Consider the following 23355-nt stretch of genomic DNA (forward strand, 5'->3'; position numbering starts at 1 on the left):
CAATGCAAATGCACAAAAAAAAACAAACAAAAAAAAGAGTGTAGTCACAGACAAAGCAATACCCTGTGCAGAATAAAGTAAACAGGGTTCCCACCTCTGCTGGCTGAACAGGTACTGAAGGCATACTTACCACAGGTTTGCTCATCCAGTTGTGTGCTTTCCACAAAGCAATCGTCTCTCTCAGTTCACTGACCTCAACAGCTATATGCTGTGCAAACTCCCCTTTCAGCGTCATTCCCCTTAAATATAGGAAGAGGATGACGCATAGAAGCGAGACAAGAGATGGGGGGGGGGGGGGGGGGTTAGAGAGGTAGGGGAAGAGGACAGTAACCTAGATACCTCCATGTATGAACCACTCCAGAACTGAAGAAATCCCCAAGTTCAACTGGGAGCCAGTTGACCAACTGGAGCAGGAGCAACTAACAACTAGGAGCTACAGAGCAAATCTTCAATCACCTGTTGGAACTAGAAAATACTAAACACTGGTCTTATAGAGCACACCTCTATCTCCATCTGCTGGTCAATGGACATAACACTCACTTCTCTGGAACAGTCTAGGACGACAAGGAATTTTCTTTTCCCAGAGATGTCACTACAGCCTATTATTCTATCAGTGAGCACAATGGGTAATTACAGACTCTTTATAAGAAAGAGGAATTAGAGTTCTGACCCAGGAGTACTGGCCTCTGGCTCTGTGGCCTGATGCTTTCAGGATGGTAAAATAACCCATTTTTCTGGCTATAACAGAGCTTCCACAAGCCACATTATTGAAATTCCATTGTAATGGGGTGTTCTGCATGCATCTGCATCTCATTACTATGTACTGCCAGGTAACCTAAATAATGCTGTAGTACCGCACTGCAACCTATGTTTGAGCCCTTTAACAAATTAAGGAGCTAATAAGGCAGATTAGTTCTCTAACATAACTTGATATCTACCTCCTAAATATGTATCTATTATTTTGTCCCTACTGGCTTATATCAAATGTATTGATTTAATTGACCATCCCAGGTTCCAAGCAATTAACAAGTCAGTACAACAATTATACCAAATATTTGTATAAATATGGAGATCAACTTTAATGCTAATATAGGCTGTAGAAAAATGTCAATTTTTAAAAATTTTTCACACGTTAAAGTAATAAAAAAGTAATAAAAATAAATTGTACCATTCCACTGATGAAATGAAGAAAAATAAAATAGTGAATAACATTCAGGTTTAAGTATTAGGCATCAAATATACACACAGTTAAGCCAACAAAAATAATTTAAGAAAATAATTGAAAATGTGAGCAGAAATAGAATTGCAAAGACAGTGCACTGCAAATTGGCACTGCTCCTAGCAAGCAGTAAAGATCTTTGAAAACTCATTTTGCTTAAGTTAAAAGACAAGACATGGCTCAAACGCTAGTTAAAAAAAGGGAAATAAGGCTCAATAGCCTTTTTGTCTAGTGGCGGAAGACAAACAGTAGCATCCTGCAAGGATCTACATTGGGATCCATTGCTATACAACCTAAGAGATCTGAAAATGATGACAGCCACAATCATTTTTAAAACACCAAAATACATACAAGCCATTGTGATAGCACACAGCTACATCAATGTTTTCACCTTCCATCTGATGTATTCCACAGTTATCAACCTCAAAACAACTTTTAGTCTGTATTACACGCCGGAGTTTTAAGTGTCTCAGTACTAGATGTCTTGTTACAACATTTAAGTGTGGAATCATTCTTTAGTTTACCAAGAGCTCACATTTTGTTTTTAAGTGTATACTTCCTCAGTGCATTCAGCATCTTTACTGTTATAGTTGTAGTGGTGGTCGGGGGGGGGGGGGGGGGGGGGGGAAGGGGGATATTGGCAAGAAATACTGTATAGTAAAGAATCATGAAGACTACTGGAGTAAGTACACAAATGAATGCTCTGGGCCAGAATTATGAACTAGTGTTATGTAGGCAAGCATTATAAAAGCCTGACAATAAAGAGAATTAACAGCTGATGGTAAGTGAATAATGAGTGCATACAATGTTTAAAACTATTTCTTCCATTCGCTGTCTACTCCCTCACCTAAAGAGTCCATATGACAGACCAATTATACAGTTAAAGTTTAATGTTTTAAAACAAAAAAGAAAGTTATATTAAATTTAAACATTCCCCTCAGACTCACTTTCCAAGCTTGCTAATGAATAGATATTCTCTTGTATTTCAGAATCAGATCCTGCGGTATCACTCCTGGATCCAGGTGGTGTTTTCGATTTACTATAACCCCCTCCAGCTTTTACAAGATCATCACTAACTCCAGTTTTACCATAAGAATGTCTTTGAGAAGCAGCATGCAGGATTTTATCACTAGCAGACTTTTTGCTACCATTGCTTTTGTGACTTTTGTTGGAATCTAAAGGTGAAAAGGATCTACTAAGGGATGAGATGACTTTTTTGATGGCTTCTTCCTCTCTGCTGGCATTTGTGTGAGGAGAAAGCAAGTTACTGATCTTCTGACATTCTCTTTCTTTCCTTGGAATCTCAAAGCCTACACAGATTTTCTCCTGCTTGTCTTCCTGCTGGTGCAGCAGTTGGTCAGTGGCTTGGAGTTCAAGTTCTCTGGATACGAGTAGAGCATCATTAGCTGAAGCCTGAAAATTAAGCAGACCAGAAAAATCAGTTCCGTGTCTGACAGCAGGCTCAGATTAGCAGGACAAAAGAAAACATGGGGAAAGCAAATTATTATTAATAAATTTTTTAAAAAAAACTGAGAAAGCACATGGAAGATGGTTCATGGAATTCTTTCTGACCCCTCTGCATATATTTGCATGTATGTATATAGCTGTGTTCCTGACTTGCAGGAGAGGGAGGAGGAGGTGGCTTGAATGATGCAGTACTCAAACATTCTGTTGGTTTGAAAGGGATAATAAAATTAAACCAAGTGAGATAATATATGAACCATTAAATGTCGCTGACAACAGATTTCAAAATATGTATTTCACAGTTTAAGCACAGAGTTCCACTGTCCCATGCCAGGGCCAGATTAACATTGTTGTTTATCTTGTTGTATAGACTAGATGGACTGTACAGGGAGTGGAGGAGTAGCCCAATGGTTAGTGCAGTGGCCTGAGAACCAAGGGAACCGGATTTGAGTCCCACTGCGGCTCCTTGTGATCCTGCGCAAATCACTTAACCGTTCAAAACAAGTACCTGCATATAATATGTAAACCACTTTGACTTTAACCACAGAAAGGTGGTATATTAAATCCCATCCCCTTTCCCTTTCTCTGCCATCATCTATTATGTTACTACGCTATGACCCACAAAATGTATGTTTGCCTAGGGCCCACTACAATGGACCCCTATTTATTTTCTCAACTCAAACCCCCTCCCCCCAAATAAAGTCTCATTCACTCCCCTGCCCCCTTCCCTTGCTAGATCTTTGTACATGGTCTTACCGCCACCCTGAGACCCTCCCACACACATACACTTCACCTCTCCAGAAATAACAGGTAAAATTGCATGGCCTAGTTCAGCAGCAACAGCAAGTTGAGATTGAGCATGCGGTCTATTTAAGCACATTATTGCAGTGGAGCAACATACTGATCACAGTAGTGGACTAAAAACCAGGGAGCTGGGCAAGTCAGTTTCATCCTGCATTGGCTTTGATACAAACTAGACAGAATATAAGGATGGGCCACTACAATGCATCTAAAGTGTAAATGTAGAAAAATTAACGTGTCAAAATTGCTTCACAAATGGAACAAAATGTCATTTAGCTTTCTGTGGTACCTCTGGGGGGGGGGGGGGGGGGGGGGGAAGGGTCCTTTATTTGAAAGGATCATTTTCAAAGGAATTTGCCAATGCAATTAAATAGTTTCCTGTGTAAATTCCCCAAACACATAGTGTGAACATAGATACATTTGCAGCGGTGGCCCTCTCCAGCCCAAATTTTCAATGGCCTTACCAGAGAGACACAGGTAAAAGGACTTTGGATTCAGCATACACCTTTTTTCAATTGCAACTCAAAGCAAGTTCCATACACATACAATACATATTTTCCTGTTCCAAGAGATAATGTAAGTTTGTACCTGATGCAATAGAGAGTTAAGTGACTTGTCCAAAATCACAAGGAGCCACAGTGGGATCTGAACCTGGACCAGCCCACTGCTGTAACCATTACGTTATTCACACTCTCTTGCTCTTCATCCACACACTTCTCATGGTCTCATATGCTTAATGTGAATAACCCCTCCCCCTCACACATCAGTTCTTCTCAACATCATATAGATCTTGCAGTTGCTGGCAGATCTTTTCTTGAATCTGCAGTAGTCATGTGAACTTGCATCTCACGTGCCAATGGGTTGGCCTCAATAGCAGCAGCACAGCAGGTGGCGTACGGGCACACAAAAGTATATTAAAAAGGGCAAAAGAAGCTCATCTCTGACATATCAAGTCAGCTCCGATGAAGGATGGGAGGGTGGAAAGAAGAGAAACATTTTGTGGGGGTTTTATGTCTTTTTTAAAGACCTCAAATCTAAAGAAGAAAGGGAGAAAATAAAAACTTCTCTTATCTCAAAATGTATCAACTCTTGGAATCCTCAAATGATACTTTTAAAAATTACAATATTTTAAAAATCTGGTTTCCAGTAACAAAAAAAAAAAAACCCTCCAATGAATTAGTCAAAAACAGTCTGGCAGGCAGCCCCTGTGCTGCCTTGGAGGAGGGAAGTCTGCAAGAAGGAGAACATCAACCTGGTGAAGTAGGAAGTACTCCTGTAGCCAGGACCTGCCCACCAGGGGATGCACTATACTCTTGCACCGAGGATATGTCTCCGAGAACTTCTGTCCCAAGTGGGAAGGGTTAGGACAGCTGTCGTAGTTGGCGATTCGATCATTAGGCATGTAGATAGCTGGGCGACTATGAGGATCGCCTGGTCACTTGCCTGCCTGGTGCGAAGGTGGCGGACCTCATGTGTCACCTAGACAGGATCTTAGACAGTGCTGGGGAGGAACTGGCTGTATTGGTACATGTGTGTACCAATGAAATAGGAAAATGTGGAAGAGAGGTTCTGGAAGCCAAATTTAGACTCTTAGGTAGAAACCTGAAGTCCAGATCCTCCAGGGTAGCATTTTCAAAGATGCTCCTCATTCCATGTGCAGGACCCAAAAGGCAGACAGCGCTCCTAAGTCTCACTGCATGGTTGAGATAATGGTGCAGGAATGAGGGATTTAGAATCATTAGGAACTGGGCGACATTCTGGGAAAAGGGGAGACTGTTCCGAAAGGATGGGCTCCACCTTAACCAGAATGGAACCAGGCTGCTGGCGCTAACTTTTAAAAAGGAGATAGAGCAGCCTTTAAACTAGAATTGGGGGGAAGGGCGGAGCCAACAGTCGCCCAGGAGAGCATGGTTTGGTGTGGAGTATTCTTAAAGGATACTACTGAAACAGGACATTTAGGGAATCCTAGTAGAGAGGTATGAACAATGATGAAAGTAAGCCAGGTGTGCTTAATGAAAGAGCAGGATAAAGGATGTGAATTATCCCCTTCAACTTCTAAGCAGTATGTAGATCAAAGGAAAAAGCATGTGCCTCTATACAAATGCTAGAAGCCTAAAAAATAAGATGGGAGAGATATAGCACTAATGATGAGGTAGATATAACAGGCATCTCAGAGACTTGGTAAAAAGAGAGCAATCAATGGGACACTGTGTTAACGGGGTACAAATTGTATCTCAATGAGAGAAAGGATCAAATTGGAGGAGGGGGGGTGTGTGCTATATGTTAAAGGGGGAATTGAGTCAAATAAAATAAACATTCTACATGAACCAGATAGAGTGAAATCATTATGGATAGAAAATCCATATGTGAAGAGGAGGAGTATTCTTGTAGGGCTGTACTATCATCCACCAGGACAGAACAAACGGATGAAAAAATGTTTGCAGAGATTAGGAAAACTGGCAAATTGGGCAATGCTATAATAATGGGTGATTTCAATTACCACAGTTTTCAAATTATTCTACAATTAGTCAATAACATGATTTCAATTATCGCAATATTGACTGGATAAATGCTACATCAGGGAGTGCCAAGGAGATAAAATTTCTAGATGTAATAAACAATTGCTTCTTGGAGCAACTGGTCTAGGAACCGGCTAGAGGGGGAGCCATTTTGGATCTGGTGCTTGGTGGTGTGCAGGGCATAGTGCGAAATGTGACAGCATTGGGTCCCCTGGGAAACAGTGATCATAACATGATCAAGTCTGAGCTACTTTCTGGGATGAACCCACAAAGGAAATCTACTGTAGCTACATCTAATTTTTGAAAGGATGACTATAATAAAATGAGAATGATTAAAAAGAAACTAAAAGGATTGGCCACTAAGGTTAGGACACTAAATCATGAGTGAACATTATTCAAAAATACCATCATGGAAGCCCAGACCAGATGCATTCCACATATTTGCAAAGGTGGAAAGAAGAGAAAATGACAGCCAGCATGGTTAAAACGTGAAGTAAGAGAGTCTATTACAGCCAAAAGATTGTCCTTCAAAGAATAGAAAAAGGATCCAAATGAAGAAAATAAGAAGCAACATAAGCACTGTGGCAAGTCAGATGCAAAGCATCAATAAAGGAGGCTAAAAGACAGTATGAAAAGAAATTGCTGAAAGGCTAAAACTCACAGTAACAACTTTTTCAGGTACATCAGAAGCAGAAAACCTATGAGGGAATCCATGGGACTGTTAGATCACAAAGGAGCAAAAGGGGTGCTCAGGGAGGACAAGGTCATAGCGGAGAAACTGAATGAATTCTTTGCTTCTGTCTTTACGGAAGAAGATTTAAGAGATCTGCCTGTACCGTAAAAGGTTTTCAAGGATGATGATGCAGAAGAACTGAAAGAAATCTCAGTGAACCTGAAAGATGTACTGACCCAAACTGGCAAATTAAAGAGTAGTAAATCACCTGGACCGGATAGTATACATCCAAGGGTACTCAAAGAACTCAAGCATGAAATTCCTAATCTGCTGTTAGTAATATGTAACCTGTCATTAAAATCAACCGCACCTGAAGATTTTTAAAAAGGATTCCAGGGGTGATCCTGGAAATTACAGACTGCTGAGCCTGACGTCGGTGATGGACAAAATAGTGCAAACTGTTACAAAAAACAAAATTACAGAACACGTAGAGAAACATGGTTTAATGGGACAGAGTCAGCATGGGTTCAGCTGAGTGAAGTCTTGCCTCACCAATTTGCTTCATTTCTTTGAAGACGTGAATAAACATGTGGATAAAGGTGAGCTGGTTGTTGTAGTGTATCTAGATTTTCAGAAAGCTTTTGATAAAGTTCCTCATGAGAGACTCCTGAGAAAATTAGAGAGTCATGGGATAGCAGGCAAAGTTCTGGTATGGATTAGGAATTAGTTATTGAACAGATGGGCTGGAAAGGGCTTAGATAGCAACTTCAGTAGCTGCAGTGGGTTTCAACTGCAACTCCAGCATTTGGAACATAAGGACAGGGCCAGGCAGACTTCTATGGTCTATGTCCCAGAAACGCCAAAGACAGACCATAATATCAACGTTCACTGTTGATTTAATCATAAATTGATAATGAGTGTGACTACTGGGCAGACTGGATGAACCATTCAGGTCTTTATCTGCCGTTACTATTAGTCCTCGCTGTTCCCGGGCTGATAAGCAGACCTCAGCTCTGACTCAGGCACGAGCATCAGAGATCACCTGACCTACTGGTACATGCATGTAGCAACTTTTCGGCAGAGTGCAAGTGAATCAGAGACAAATCTTACATGGGCGCACCAGAGTGTTCCAAGTTCTGTTTCTACTTTGCCTGCAGTGCTGCAGCTCGAACCCAGTGAGAGATTGAGAGAGCCAACCAGAATTTTTTTCAAATTACCATTAAATTCTTGCAGGAATGGGTGGGGACAGGTTAAATTCTTGTGGGGACGGATTAAATTCTTGCGGGGATAGGAGGGAACAGGTAAGATTCCAGCAGGGATGGGCGAAGGATGGGTTACGTTTCTGTCCCCGTGCAACTCTCTATTTTGCAGCCCTGAACATATGGACACTAAGGGCAGGGCTGTGTAAAGCACAGCAAGCAGCACTGGCATCCATACTCTTCCCTCCACCCCACCAATTTGCATTCTGATGCAGGCATGCTCGACCATGCATGCACACTCCCCAGCCTGGAATTGAAAAGTAAAACAAAAGAAGAGCAACTGTACGTCAGGCCACAGCCTCTTCTTCTGCTCTTGGTACAGGGAAAGTAAAATTTGAATCGTGTGGTTCAAATTTTGCATTTAGTGCCAAATCAGCAGGGGCGCTGGTGCCACAAGCCATCACTCATGATCAGATCTGAAACTACAGGATGGAACATATAACTGTATTACCTGTCCCATATACCAAGGAGCTACTGCATGCAGTGCCACAGGCGGGTTCATGGAGATGGTGGTGATCCAGAGAAAGCTATTAATGTGTGTGGGCTGGGTGGGGGGAAGCCGCAGAGAAAGCTGTTGGGGAGGCAGGGTTGTGGGCTGGGCACCCACATGAAGCCTTCTTAATCAGGAGAATATCTGAAGCACTGGCAATTGCAGAAGCAGCCCACAAGGAGCACTGTTACTGAGAAGGACATTCTCCAGCAGCCTTGTTGGTAGGATCAATTTAAATGTTTAAAGAATATGGCACTTTTTCGGAGGGAGGGTGGGTAAAGGAGAGGGAAGAGGAACTCAGAAGCTAATGCTTAGGGGGGTGAAGATATGACAAGGCTAATGGGATGGCTGGCTTTTGGCTGTGGTTGCAGGTAGTAGGTGGACTAGGAATTAAAACTGCAGTTGGTGGGGATAGGTGGGCAAAGGAGAAAAGCTGCAGCTTCTGGAATAGGTGGGTAGGTGCATCACCCCACCCATCCAATCTTAGCAGCTATAGTTGTACATCACCTTGATCACATTGTGAAAGAAGCAAATTTATAAATGTGTATAAATGCAAATTACAGTCACCCCCAGTCTGGCTCCTAGATTTTTGGGCTAGCTTCTAGATCCTAAAAAACTGTGTCAAGAACTAGATCATGACTTGGATAACTAACAGTCATTTTTCACTTACTTTATTGCCCTGTAAGTATTCTTGTGCTTTCTGGTGTACTTCAGTTGAATGCTGAGTAATATGTTTGCCAAGCGTAGAAGACATCTGAGGGTGGCCCAATAGACCAAAATCTGACTGATCTATTCCAGCCATAGTTGCCAGCTGTCCAAGGCTGCAAAAATAAAAAAGTAAAAGAGAAATATGTGCATACAAAAGGCTGCAGCACCACACAAATCAACTGAAGCATTCAGGATTCTGATAAAAGTGAAGCACAAGTAACTCATCAATATAAACAGAATTCTAGGATGCCCAACGAGTTGAATAGTGTCCTCTATTAAACCAATGCAGGCTCATACCTCACCTATTTATTCAGGTGGCAAGAAATATTTCTTGCTACCTGAATAAATAGGTGAGGTATGAGCCTGCATCAGTGTAAATATTTATCATAAGGGAAAATGGTAAATTTGTTTCAAAGGTTATAATGGCAGAAGCAATAAGGTCAATATAACTATGAGAAGGATCAGAAAACAGTCAGCAGAAGACTATAAAGACAAAAAGGGGAAGGGAAGGAAACAATGGAACCTATTTAATACAGGTCACATATACTACAGATACTGATTTATCATGGTAGTAGCAATGTAACAATTCTCCATGCATAACTATAACCATACTGCAGAAACCTGTATGATGTACATCAACATAAGAATTAAAAACAAAGGTCAACATTTCTACTGAAAAGCTATCTAGCTCAACATAATTTAAAGATCTTTGTGCACTTATAAATGAAATATGCAGATAAGAGCCTGATGAATAGAAAGGGGTCCTCAAGACAGTGTATGGTATATCCCCACCACCTAGCTCAGGTTTTCAAGAAATCTGGAAAACCAGACTGGCTGAGTGTTTCCCAAGCACTGGGCTGAGAATCACTGACAAATAAAAAAAATTTCCCACTGAGTGTGATGCTTCTGTTTTTTCTGATTTGGCATGTGACTCATTTTGCAGAACACAAATCTGGTTTTAAGAATCAGCAAACTCTGCATACAAAAACTGAAAAAATATATTATTTGAATTTTTATATATCAAATATACACAACCTAGAATCCTCTTGAATGAGCAAAATACAAGCCAAATAAAAAGAAAAAAAAAACCAAAGAACAAAAAAAGCTCAGGAGACAGTACACACTTAACAGCTTATCCCACCAGTCAAGAGAGGGGAGAAATTCCATACTTAAATCAAGGACTGATGTCAATCAAATACTACAATAAAATATAGAAAAGAATTCAAAGCAGAAATCGCCAGGTAAATGCAGCATCAAAACAGCAAACATCAAAGACTCCATTTTTTTTAATTGCTCAATCATTGGTCCATTAATCTGACAGCAAACATTGGCCTACTTTTCACAACCAAAAATTACATAAGATGAACCCATGAAATATGTATATTTTATCTGCACAATTTAAGAGCATATATACATGAAAATCAATTTTTTTTTACTTATTTATATTAAACATTTTCAAGAAACAAAATAAGAGATAATATATTCAACAACGCAGCTTGAATAAAAGCTTAAAGAACATTAAGGGGTATGTTTACTAAGGTACGTTAGCGTTTTTAATGCACCTTTAAAGTTAAGGTGTGTTAAACGCTAATGGGCCAAGACATTCCTATGGGCGCATTAGTGTTTAACATGCATCAACCATTATTGCATGCTAAAAACGTTAACGCGCCTATAGTGCACCTTAGTAGACATACCCCTTAGACCATAATGAACAAATGAATAATGATGGGCCAAAAGCAGTGTGTTTTTTCTAGCAAAAACGGTGCAGGTACTCAAATGCTAGGCCACCCTTCAGGGATGGGGTGATCACTGATGGACCCACCCCACAATGGCCAGGTCCCCTGCAACCAGTCACAGAACCTATGACAAGGCAGAATTGGTGTGTAGAGCCTGAGCTCTTTCATTAAAACTTGGGGTACATGGGTCAATTTTAGCACACAATGGAAAAGGTGCCGGTACTCAGTACCCCTCAAAAAAAGCCCTGGTCAAAAGAGACCAAGGAGAACACAGTCATAAGCACAATTACAGGATTTTAAGGTATTACTAATAATAGAAAGGAAAGCATCTAATTTTTTTTCCACTTGTGATTATGGTGACTAACGGAAATTAATTTTCCTATTATACTTTTGCATTTCCTATACATAAGAACCCAGATTCACCATATATAAACAGATACATTTGAATTATCTTTCCAGTGATTGATCGCCAATTTTAATGCAACAGAAATTAGAAAGTCAAATAAAGCTTTATCCTCTTCAGAGAGATGTTCTAATACTACAGATTTCCAAAAGATATGTTTGAGCAATAAAGGTTCTTCGAAGTTCCATATATCAAGAGTCCCATTCCATACATCTAGCCAGAAGGAATGGAAGCTATTACACTCACATAATAGATGAGTAAGAATAACATGCCCTTTTTCACAGGACCAATATTTAAAGATTTCAGTGTAAACCATAGTAATCAATGCTGAAAAAAAAAATCAGTGATTGAGTAATTAACGAAGACTCAAACTCTTGAAGTATGGAGCTAAAAAATGCACCACTGTTCTTCAGTTAAGGACATATCAGCATCTTTTTCCCAGACTTTTACATTACATTAAAAAACTTATATCCCACACTAACCTCAGGAGTTCAGTGTGGCTAATAATTCACCAAAAGTGAGGCAAAAGATAACCGAATCAACTCGGCAAATTACAAGGTTCCTCATTAATTCTCTAACTAATACATATTTCTGAATACTATTCATTGCTTCTAGCCTGCAAATACCTGAGCAGCTCAACGAGGATCACAAAAGAAGAAAACTGGACCAACAGTGCAGGAATTACATATTATAACTTAACTTAAAGATCAGTCAATTAGCTTGAATATTTGATTATTTGAGTACTTTCTCAAATAATCAAGTGGTCCTCTTACTAAGGTGTGCTGAAAAATGGTCTGCGCTGGTGTAGACGCGTGTATCGGACACGTGCAGGTCCATTTTTCATTGCGCCTGCAAAAAACGCCTTTTGGGGGGGGGGGGGCTGAAAATGGACGTGCAGCAAAATTAAAATTGGCGAGTGTCCATTTTGGGCCTGACACCTTACTGCCAACTATTGACCTAGCGGTAAAGTCTTGGGCGGTAATGGTCTAAGCGCGTACAATGTCGATTACTACCCGGTTAGCACCGCACGCCAGAAATTTTCCAGCATGTCTAGTAGACACACGTAAAAAATGAAATTACCACCCAGGCTACAAGGTAACCAGGCAACAGTTCAAAATTGACACGCGTATGCACCTATGTGGCTTAGTAAAAGGGCCCCTAAGTTTTTAAGGTTTACAAAATGCTAAATAATTTCAATGGGAAAATTAGGTTCTTACCTTGATAATTTTCTTTCCTTTAGTCACAGCAGATGAATCCATTAACTGATGGGTTGTATCTGCCTACCAGCAGATGGAGATAGAGAACACTGAAAGCACACGGTGTTCCTGGATGCCCAGCCCCCCTCTGCCTTCAGTACATTAAATTTCCAAAGCAGAGTGAATAAGAAAGGCAAAATAAACTTTCCTCACAAAGAACAAATGCCCCTGAACCGGAGCAATAACCAAACAAAGGAGGGACATTATCAGCCTCCTGCAATAAAAAACAGCATGTAGAAACTCTGAGAGCTTGTCTTCAAGTACTCCTGATGAGACACAAGGTCTGTATGCAACATCTGTACAACAAAAAACTAAAGTCAGACAGGGAGGGATCATGGATTCATCTGCTGTGACTAAAGGAAAGAACCTAATTTTCCCTTCCTTGTCATCAACAGCAGATGAATCCATTAACTGATGGGATGTACCAAAGCACTACCTAAGTAGGGTGGGAACAGGCAACTCCGCAAGCAAGCACTTGTGCTCTAAAATAAGCGTCCTGCCGCGCTGCCACATCCAGCCTGTAATGCCGTACAAAAGAAAGCTGAGAAGCCCAGGTAGCCGCTTGACAGATCTCTTGAAGAGAAAAAACACCCGTTTCAGCCCACGAAGAGGACATTGCCCTCGTGGAGTGTGCTTTAAACACTTCAGGCGGCGACCGCCCTGAAAGCAGATAAACAGAAAAAATGAGTTCCTTAACCCAGCGGGCAATAGTGGCCTTAGACACTGGAAACCCCCTTCGGGGACCTGCCAACAGCACAAATAAATGATCAGAATTCCTAAACTCATTAGACATCTGACGATACTGCCACAGAGTCCTGCGGACATCCAAAAGGCAAAATTCCCAAAAGAGTCCGGAAACGCCTCCTTACAAAAGGAAGGTAGAAAATGGTCTGGTTCAGGTGAAAAGCTGAAACCACCTTAGGCAGGAAGGAAGGAACCGTACGAACCGTTACCCCGGATTCAGAGAACTGTAGAAAAGGATCCCGACAGGAAAGAGCCTGAAGCTCAGACACTCTTCTAGCCGACATCATTGCCACTAAAAAGACTGTCTTGAGAGTCACATCCTTCTCAGAAGCCCATTTAAGAGGCTCAAAAGGAGATCACTGAAGCGCCTTCAAACACAAGCACCAGGTTCCAAGCTGGACAGGGCGACCGCAATGGAGGACGGAGCCGAAGCACTCCTCTGAGAAAACAGACAATATCCGGATGAGCAGCAAGGGACAAGCCAAAGACATTCCCCTGGAAGCAAGCCAACGCTGCCACTTGAACTCGAAGGGAATTGTAAGCCAGGCCCTTTTGTAGCCCGTCCTGCAAAAAATCCAGTAACAACGAGACTGTAGCCAGAGTCAGAGAGATAGACTTAGGCGCACACCACGCTACAAAATTGCACCAGATCCGAGCATACATCGCAGTGGTAGACTGTGTGCGAGCCTGTAAGAGCATGGCAATGACCTGGTTAGAATAGCCCTTGTCCCTCAATTGCGCCCTCTCAAGAGCCAGGCCATAAGACCAAAGCGGCAAGGATGTTCCATCGACACCGGACCCTGAACTAACAAGTTCGGAACCAGAGGCAATGGAAGAGGAGCGTCCACCAGCATCCGCCGGAGATCCGCGTACCATTGACGCCTCGGCCAATCCGGGGCGATGAGGATCACCAATCCTCGGTGCAAGCGAATCCAAAGTATTATTTGCCCGATCAAGGGCCAAGGAGGGAACACATACAGGAGGCCCGCAGGCCAAGGTTAAGCCAAGGCATCCAACGCCGCCGAGTGGGGATCTCTCCTGCTGCTAAAAAAGCGAGGGACTTTGGCGTTTGCACTTGACACCATGAGGTCCAAATCCAGCGTCCCCCATTTGGCACAAATCTGAAGAAAAACTTCTTCTGCCAGTTCCCATTCCGCTGGGTCGATTTAATGTCTGCTGAAGAAATCATTGCTCTGACCGGCTATGTGAGCTGCAGACAGCCGCTCTAAGTAGCGCTCGGCCCAGTCGCAAATCTGAAACGCCTCCGCGGCCAAGGCCCTGCACTGAGTGCCGCCCTGACGATTGATGTAGGCCACTGCAGCCGTGTTGTCCGACAGAACCCGGACCGGAAGGCCCTTCAGAGTCTGTGGAAGGCCAGAAGAGCCTGGAATATCGCTCTCAGTTCCAAGCGACTGATGGACCATCCCACTTCCACAGCTGACCACAGACCCTGAGCATAGCCTCCCTGGAAATGAGCTCCCCAGCCCGATAGGCTGGCATCCGTTATCACCAGACACCAACAAGGAAGAGCCAGTGGCATCTCCTGACGCAGCCTGCTGTCGGAAAGACGCCCTTACACATTTCCTGGCAATACAGCAGGGAAAAAAACTTTTTAAAAAAATGTTCCACCCCGCAGAGCAACCAAAAGCAAAACCTCGACGGTGATCCCCATGCTGCAGGATAGGCCCGACCGACAGCAGCCAACAGAACCGCATCCAGATTGCATCGAAAACAGCACACAGCACTCACACAGTAGTGCCGCAACACATTCCCTGGCTCCTGCATGCCATCAGGTCCATCTTCCCCTTCTATACAACATCTGAGGCAGTTACACATACCCACCAAACCTCTGGGTCAGGCATACCCAACTGCAGTAGTTGTGCAGCTGCCCATGCCAAAGAAGAGATCCAGTGCTACAGCCGGGGGCTTAGTAAGCCAGAATATGTGCAGGGAGCGCAGAAGGACTGCTGCCCACTCACTATCAGTCGCCGGACTAGTGCATTGCACACACCGAATGGGGAAGTCAGCTAGACTATCCAAGAAGCCTAAGCAAACACCCGACACTCTTGCTTTACTAAGGGGGAAGGAGGTGGGGCAAACAAGAAGAGTTACCTCCGGGGACAGACAAGCAAAGTTACCTCCAACGTTGCCAGATCAAGTGAAGCCTCGTTCATTGGACCAAACACAACTGACTAAATCCCAAGCCTCTGGGCCCTGCAGAAAACCTTTAAAAGTACAGTGTGGGCTGGGGCAGCCCACCAAAAGCTGAGCGGCTAGGAGCGCAGCAGCACACCAGAGTGGTCAGGAGAGGCAATCAAAATGGCGAATGGACATGAGCAAACACCTCCTTTCTTGCTCCTGGCCTCTGCCTCCCAAGAACCACCCCTTAATCCTTTCTTTGGCCCTATCTCTATCTATCCCTCCCCCTCCTGCCGCTTCTTGTTTAGCCATGTTCTAACCTGTTCAGCCCTACCCTTTAACTCTTCCCTGTCCTAGTCTTTTTCCCAGCCTCCCCACACCCCCATCATTACCTACTGCTCCCTCCCTCAGCAGCTGAGCGTCAGTTCGCCATCTGTTTGTGGCTGACCTCTCTATGTGGTAAGGTCAGCTCCCTTAACAGGTTTTGAGGTTTTCTTACTCATCTTTCTTATACACTTAGAATGCATAATGAACTTTCAGAAATAAGGTGCAATTGCTGTGGAGTTCCCTAGGGTTCACCTTTGTCCTCCAAACTTTTTAATATCTATGTGCACTCTTTAGGTCTTCTCTTGGAACAATTGGGAGTTTGCTTTTACAGTTATGTAGATGACAACTACTGATTCCAATTGATTCCATGGTTTCTTCTAGTACGAATTTAATTCACAATGTTATCAATAGTTTGGCGCACTGGATAAAAATGCACAAACTACATTAAACAGACAGAAGTTTATGCTTATTAGTAATTCACTAGAAGAAAAGAAGAGTAGTGTGACTATAAATCAAATAAGTTACCACTTTTTTCTACAATTAAAATTTTAGGGGTACTTGTGGATTCCAAATTGACATTAAAACAGTAGGTTAATGCTTCAATTTAGAAATCATTTTTCATCATAAGAAAGCTTCGTCAGGTACAAAAATATTTCAATCAGAATCACTTTCACTTAATTGTGCAATCTCTTGTGCTCAGCCTCTTGGATTATTATAATATTATTTATTTGGGAAGCTCCAAGCAGGTATTCAAAATATTACAATCCATCCAAAATACAGCATTACAATTAATCTATCTTCTACAGAAACATGATAGTGTGTCAGCTTACTATTTGAAAACTCATTGGCTTCTGTTTATGCAAGAGAATCTTTTATATTTTTTGTTTGCTCTATAAAGTTCTGTTTGATTTAGCTCCATTATATTTAATGAGTCATTTTCTATTTCAGACATCTCTTAAAATAACTAGGAACATTAAGCTTTTTATTTATTCATCCTTGAAAAGAGGAGATTTAAGTTGATTGATAATTTGCTCTCGTTTCAAGCAGCCAGACTAGATAATTATGTTATTTCTTTATTACTTCTGTGGCTAACTACATGAATTTTAGATGTAATGCTAAGACACATCTATTTAGGAAACATGTTGAATTTAAAAGGATAATGTATGGTGAAGGGTTAAACAGTATAATTCTACTAACATGTAAGCTAAAATATGAAGTCCAAGTGTTTTTTAAACATTGTAAATTCCTGGTGTATGTCCAGCCTCTTAGTTTTTTGTCATCTACGTAGAACCGCAAGGTCAACTGCGGAATATAAGTTGTATTGTATATTTACAGTAATCCTGTTGCTTGGGACCACTGAGAGGAGAGCGTCCACTGAGGAATTTGGAAGTGAAGGCCAATGGCGTTACATGGACTGTTGAAGCCATGTGACCGAGTAGGCAGAGCATCTGACATCCAGATAGTTGGATGAATTTGAACATCTGAGTGGCAAGATACAGCATGTTGTTTGCTCTCAGCTGAGGAAGGAAGGCTCAACCTTGAGTAGTACTGAGGACAGCCCCTATGAACTTTAAGGTCTGAACCAGTGGAAGATGTGATTTGGGGTAATTGATCACAAACCCAAGGAGTTCTAGAAGTCTTATGGTGGTTAGATTTCTTCCTGCAGAGTAGGTGTCGGCACCGGATGAGAAAGCAGCGTGGAGCAGCCCGAGTTATATATCCTGTGCAGATGTAGGAGATCTCGAAGGGATCGAAAGCTCTCGATGGGAAATAAGTTAGAGAGAAGGAGAGCGGTCACTGCGGCACGGACGCTTCCTGTGCCTCAAGGACATTGATGCAGGGGAGGAGTGCCAGGAGGGAGAATCCGCACTGGGATCCATGTATGATGCCGCTCTCATGTGAGACTATTATGCCTGTATGTCCTTAGAGAACATAATACACAATATTAAAAAAAACAAATCTCATCATAAAACAAATTTTTGAAATAGCCAAGTTTTAAGATGCTTTCTAAACTAAACAACTAGTTTATATTCTAATACCTACAGGAAGATCATTCTACATCTTCATGGCCTGATAAGGGAAAGTGTATATAAAAATCCATTTATATTTTACCCCTTTTTCTGTCTCAAAATGTAATGACATTAGATTCTTTAGTCATAATGTACCTTTAGATGGCAAGCATAGCCATATATTGTGGAGCTTGACTACATAAAAGTTTAAACACCACTGTACATACCTTAAAGATTATGCTTGCTTGTACTGGTAGCCAATGGGCTTTGATAATAAGCGGAGAGCTCCTATCAAATTTGCTGGCAGAATATTCCAGTCTCAATACTGTATTCTGCAATGTCTGTAATTTCTTCAATTATGCATCTGAACATCTATACTGTTTTGGAGGGGACACCTCCCTTCTTTTGGTGTGCTTGATTGTTGGTATACATCCAAAGAAAAATGGCTGAGCCGGGGGGGGGGGGGGGGGGCGGAGAGGTCTCTAAAGATCTGCTAAATAACATCAACACTGACTTCTGGCTGCACTCAGCAGGCTAAATTAAGGACCTTTGCAAACGAGAAATAGCCCATATGCCACATGTTAGAAATAAATACTGACAGTGTAAGACAGGATTTCAATTTATTGCTTTCACAGCTGTTATGAAAATTTCTCCGATTTATAGGAATACAAATATTAGAAGTTTAAAAAAAACCAAACAGCACAGGCAGTCTGCTACCGCTGAGAAACATCACCAGAGATATAAAGAATATAAGAAATAAAATAGAACACCTACCCTGCATCCTTCAGAAGATCCAAAAATGCATGAAACTTTTGAAAAGATGTCTCAATGCTTTCCAGAATGCCTTCATCTTCCAGAATTGTACTGGCTATGGTCTGTGTATGAAGAGTCTCAGAAAGGGACAAGTTGATTTGCCTCAAGCGAGAATTTTCAACTTCTAGCTACAAGAAACAGTGTGAAAAATAAAGTGGCCTGTTTTCGAACTGGTGTTATAAAAACATGTTTGACATGAATGGCCTTGATAAAAAAGAAAACACATTAGGTCAGACAAAAGTCCATCTAGGCCAGAATTCTATTTCCAACATTAGGAAGAAGTAAGTGCTTAGAGGATATATGTAAGAAACAGGGCATGTGTAGAATTATTCATTCATTGTCATGCACTTCTTCAGAGATGGGAAAGCGGTAGAACTAGAGGACATGAACTGCAGTTGCAGAGTAGCAGACTTAGGAGTAACGTCAGACAATACTTTTGCACAAAGAGCGATGAATGCCTGGAATACCATCCCAGCTGAGGTGGTGGGGACAATAACCGTGACAGAAATCAGAATTCCATGGGTCAGAGGATCCCTATATAGAAAGTGAATGTATCAGTGCAAAACTTAAATGACCTTCCTACTTTAAAGAGGGCATAGAGGAGTGTAGGTACAAACTGCTTGTTGGGCAGACTGATGGACCATACATGATTTTATCTGTTGTTATGTATTATGTTAAACTTGGTTTCCAGTCAGTAATGACAGAGATGCATGAGCTAAGAAACTTTGCACCAAGGCAGGCTGTTTGAAAACTTGCCTCTTCTAACCTCTCTACCCCAATCCCCTGAAGAGGCTGATATTTATAAATGTAAATAAGAGCCTCTTTAGGGGATGTGGGTAGAGGTTAGAAGAGGCATGTTAACATGAATTTGAAAAATAAAATGTCAGTTTAACATGTATTTGAGAAATAAAATGTCAATTTAACACGAAAACTAGTCACAAACTTATTAGGTTAGTCCAATTAAAAAAAAAAAAAGATAAACAAGTTGTGACACCTATGTATACCAACTAACATGTGTGAAGACAGCAGATCATGAAGGAGTATTTTCAAAACAGACTTTTATTGGCAAGAAAAAACAACAACAAAAAAACCTTCTGACATGGGTCACATTTTGCCCACCTCTGGGCTGTGTCAAGGATATACAATAAGGGTAAAAATTAGTAAGTTCCCTCCACAAGAAGCTAACAGTACTGCTGTGCAGCAGAACAGATACAAGTTAACTCAGTAGACAAGTATAGAATCACATCATTTATAAATAATCTGTAAATGGAAATGAGTAAGGATCAGATTTGCTGATGACACAAAGTTGTTCAAAGTTGTTTAATTACAAAAGATTGTGAAAAACTGCAAGAGGACATTACGAGACTGGGCATTGAAATAGCAGATGACATTTATTGTGAGCAAGTGCAAAGTGACGCAGGGAAGAAAAACCCAAACAACAGATATGTGATGCAAGGTTCCACATTAGGAGTCACCGACCAGGAAAAGGATTTAGGTAATTATCATCAATGATACGCTGAAAACCTCTGCTCAGTGTGCCGCAATGGCTAAAAGTTAGGAATTATTAACAAAGGAACTGAAAACAAAATCAAGATTATTATAATGCCTTTGTATTGTTCTACGGTCCAACCACACCTCGAATATTGTGTGCAACCGCATCTCAAAAAAATATATAGCGGAATTAGAAAATGTATAGACAAGGGCGACCAAAATGATTAAGGGTATGGGATGATTTCCCTATATGGAAAGGGTAAAAAGGCTAAGGTTCTTCAGCTTGGAGAAGAGACGGCTGAGGGGTGATATGATAAAGGTAAGACTGAGTGAGGGAATATTTAGATGTGAATTGCTTGCTTACTCTTTCCAAAAATACAAGGACTAAGGGGCACGCAATAAAGCTACTAAGTAAATTTAAAACCACTAAGAGAAAATATTTCACGCAACATGCAATTAAACTCTGGAATTTGTGTTCTGTATAAGTTGCCATCTACCCTTGTTGGGAATCAGATTCCTTGATAAAGGTAATTAGAGTAATCCATTTTTTAAATAAGTGACAAGAATAGTATCACAGTGATTTAACATCAAGAATGGAATAAATAAAATAGATTTTGTCTAAAAGCATAAAAACTTTTTTTTTTTTGGCTACATTAGAAACCTGCTGATTAAAGTTAAGGGCCTTATCAAAAATTACACTGAGAATCTTAACAGATGTTTCACGATACAGTAGTCCCATCTAGAGTGGGAGACACCTATAGAAGATAACAGATTCAGACTTAGCAAAATTGAACTTTAGAGTTTAGACCATTATCGGAAACCCACTAGAATATGCAAATGAGTTTAGATGAAACATAAGTCACACAAGCAGAAAAGTGAGCTGAAAGGGTGTGAAGTAATGGAATATCATCTACATAAATAAATGTAAAACCCACAAACTGGACAAGAAGTGAAGGAGCCAAATAAATGAAAAAATTATAGGGACCAGTAACATAGCCTTGAAGGACACCAGAGGCTAAAAATTTGAAGACATGAACTGAGACCAGGCAACACTGAAGATATGATCTTGCAAATAGGAACAAAATCATGAGTGAACAGTATCCATGCCTCTTAAATCAGAGAGACAGTGTGTCATGGCTCTGACCATGCTCCCTATTCCCCAGATTACTGGAAGTGTTTCCAGAGACCTGATACCTCCTCCGTTGCTGGGAACTGCATATGCGGTTGTCCCCAGTGGCTCTGCTGCTCTCCGAGCCAGTGTTCAGCATGTGTCATTATGATGCCGGCAGGAACTGGCTCTAACAGGGCATGCATACACGCCAAAGCACAGAGCTTAAAGGGCTGACAGCCTTGGGCAGATGCCGACAGTCCTGATGATGTCTTCTAGCTGGGGTACTTAAGGTGACCTGACCCCTTCTGCCTTGTCTTCGCAACTGCTCTGCTTCCCAGTGTTGATGCCGGCCCAGCCTCAGTGTTCCTGTCTCTAGTCCTGTTTCAGCGCTCCAGTCTCCAATCCTGCCTCAGTGTTCCTGTGTCCTGTCCTGCCCGAAGAGCTCTTTTCAGATCCACCCGGGCCTGCTTCCAAGGGCTCTTTGCAGAGCCATCCCAGGTCCCAGTCCTGCTGGGCCTGCCCCAAGGGCTCTTTTTAGAGCCATCCGCTACACTCTTGTACTCTAGAGTGACTCATCTGCTGTCGGGACCCTCCTGACCTTCAGGTTGGGAGCTCAGTGGTGGCCCAAGTGCTCACCCTCAAGACCTGTGACACACTGCAGAAGATGAATATCATGATTGACCAGATTTGAAAGCTGCAGAGAGATCTAGGGAAACCAGAAGAAAACTGGTACCACTGTCAAGGTAAAGTTGCAGAAAATAATGCAGACCAAGGAAGAGTATGTTGTAGAATACTGTATGTGAAAGCAGTCTGTCAGGTGAAATGTATTGGTTTTATCCAAATAGACAGCTGGGCACTAACAATTTTCTTGGTTAATTTTAGAAAGGAAAGGAATGTTAGAGATGGGAAGGTAATTAGAAGACACAGATATCTGCCTTAGAATATTTAATGTGAGGACAGACTATCAGGCTTACGAGACAGTACCAGAAGAGAAGTGAATGAGCACAGAATGAATAAAAGGCAGAAGAGGATCAACAACTTGCTTAAGGAAGGACACAGGTACTGGGGCAGCGGGGGAGGAGGAGGAGGAAGACATAGTGACAATAGTCCTAGAGATACCTAGTAGAGAAGGGTTTAATTCAGAGAAACTAGCATCTAGAATGGCATCCAAAGGAATTGATAAAGTCTTGTGTCTCAGAACAGGCAGAAAGAGGGATTTTGCTGCCTCAGTATTCAACTTTCTAAACAAAGCAAAGCAGTCAACAAGTAGATCAGCTGTAAGATGAAGTGATGCTAATAGTGGAGCAGGATTATGCACAGGTCCAACCAGCTTGAATAGTCACAATCAGGGAAATTTACTTTAAAGTGAAAATTTCTTTGGCTGGATGACCAGAGAGTTGGATCAAGGGAGAGTGCTAGATGTGATGCACTTAGATTGTAGCAAAGCCTGTAACACAGGTTACAAGAAGGTTACCATGTTCAAGAAGGCATACCTTACAGACTCAACCTAATGTACTTCCACCTGTTTTTCAGCATAATCCATGGACTTTTTTTACTATCTTTTGTTATCTGTTGTTTTAAATGTTACCAATATGCTAATAACCTACTACTACAATGTTTAATTATAATTTCTGAACCATAGCCTACCCTACGGTTATGTGTAAGCCACATTGAGCCTACAACTAGTGAGAAAATGTGGGGTATAAATGTATTAAATAAATAAACACCTTATGATCAACGCCGTTAATTGGGAAGCAAAACCGGTGCTGGACAGACTTCTACAGTCTACGCCCTGATCATAACTAAATAGGTATGGATGAGCTGGAGTGTAAATTTTAAGAGGCTTCAATGTTAGCTTCAGAACTTTTAGTACAAGAACAGTGCTGGGCAGACTTTTACGGTCTGTGCTCTGAGAAAGGCAAGGACAAATCAAACTTGTGTATACATTTAAAGTATCATATACCATGTAAAATGAGTTTATCTTGTTGGGCAGACTGGATGGACAGTTCAGGTCTTTATCTGCCACAATTTACTATGTTACTATGATCAAAGCTAATAGCGTGCCCAAATTTGCTATGTTATTAGATCTGATCATAGGGGTGTTATTGCCCTGCATTGTTCCAGCACTAATTTTAGAGTGCTGTTTGGAACAGCGCGGGGCTTCTGATTATCAGGTCCACAGTTCCGCATAGG

At 41.5% G+C, this 23355-nt stretch overlaps 1 protein-coding gene across 1 annotated transcript in view; it reads right to left on the minus strand.

Moving 5' to 3' along the window:
- Positions 1-1082: 1082 nt before the first annotated feature.
- CEP78 (centrosomal protein 78) overlaps positions 1083-23355 on the minus strand; it is a 169464-nt gene continuing 147191 nt past the window's right edge. Inside the window, 3 exon segments of the mRNA XM_030193717.1 lie at positions 1083-2632; positions 9096-9246; positions 18522-18688. Of these exon segments, the coding sequence (XP_030049577.1) occupies positions 2144-2632; positions 9096-9246; positions 18522-18688 (807 nt within the window). The 3' untranslated portion in view covers positions 1083-2143.

Source organism: Microcaecilia unicolor, chromosome 2 (assembly GCF_901765095.1).
Source record: "Microcaecilia unicolor chromosome 2, aMicUni1.1, whole genome shotgun sequence".
NCBI classification, from domain to species: Eukaryota; Metazoa; Chordata; class Amphibia; order Gymnophiona; family Siphonopidae; genus Microcaecilia; species Microcaecilia unicolor.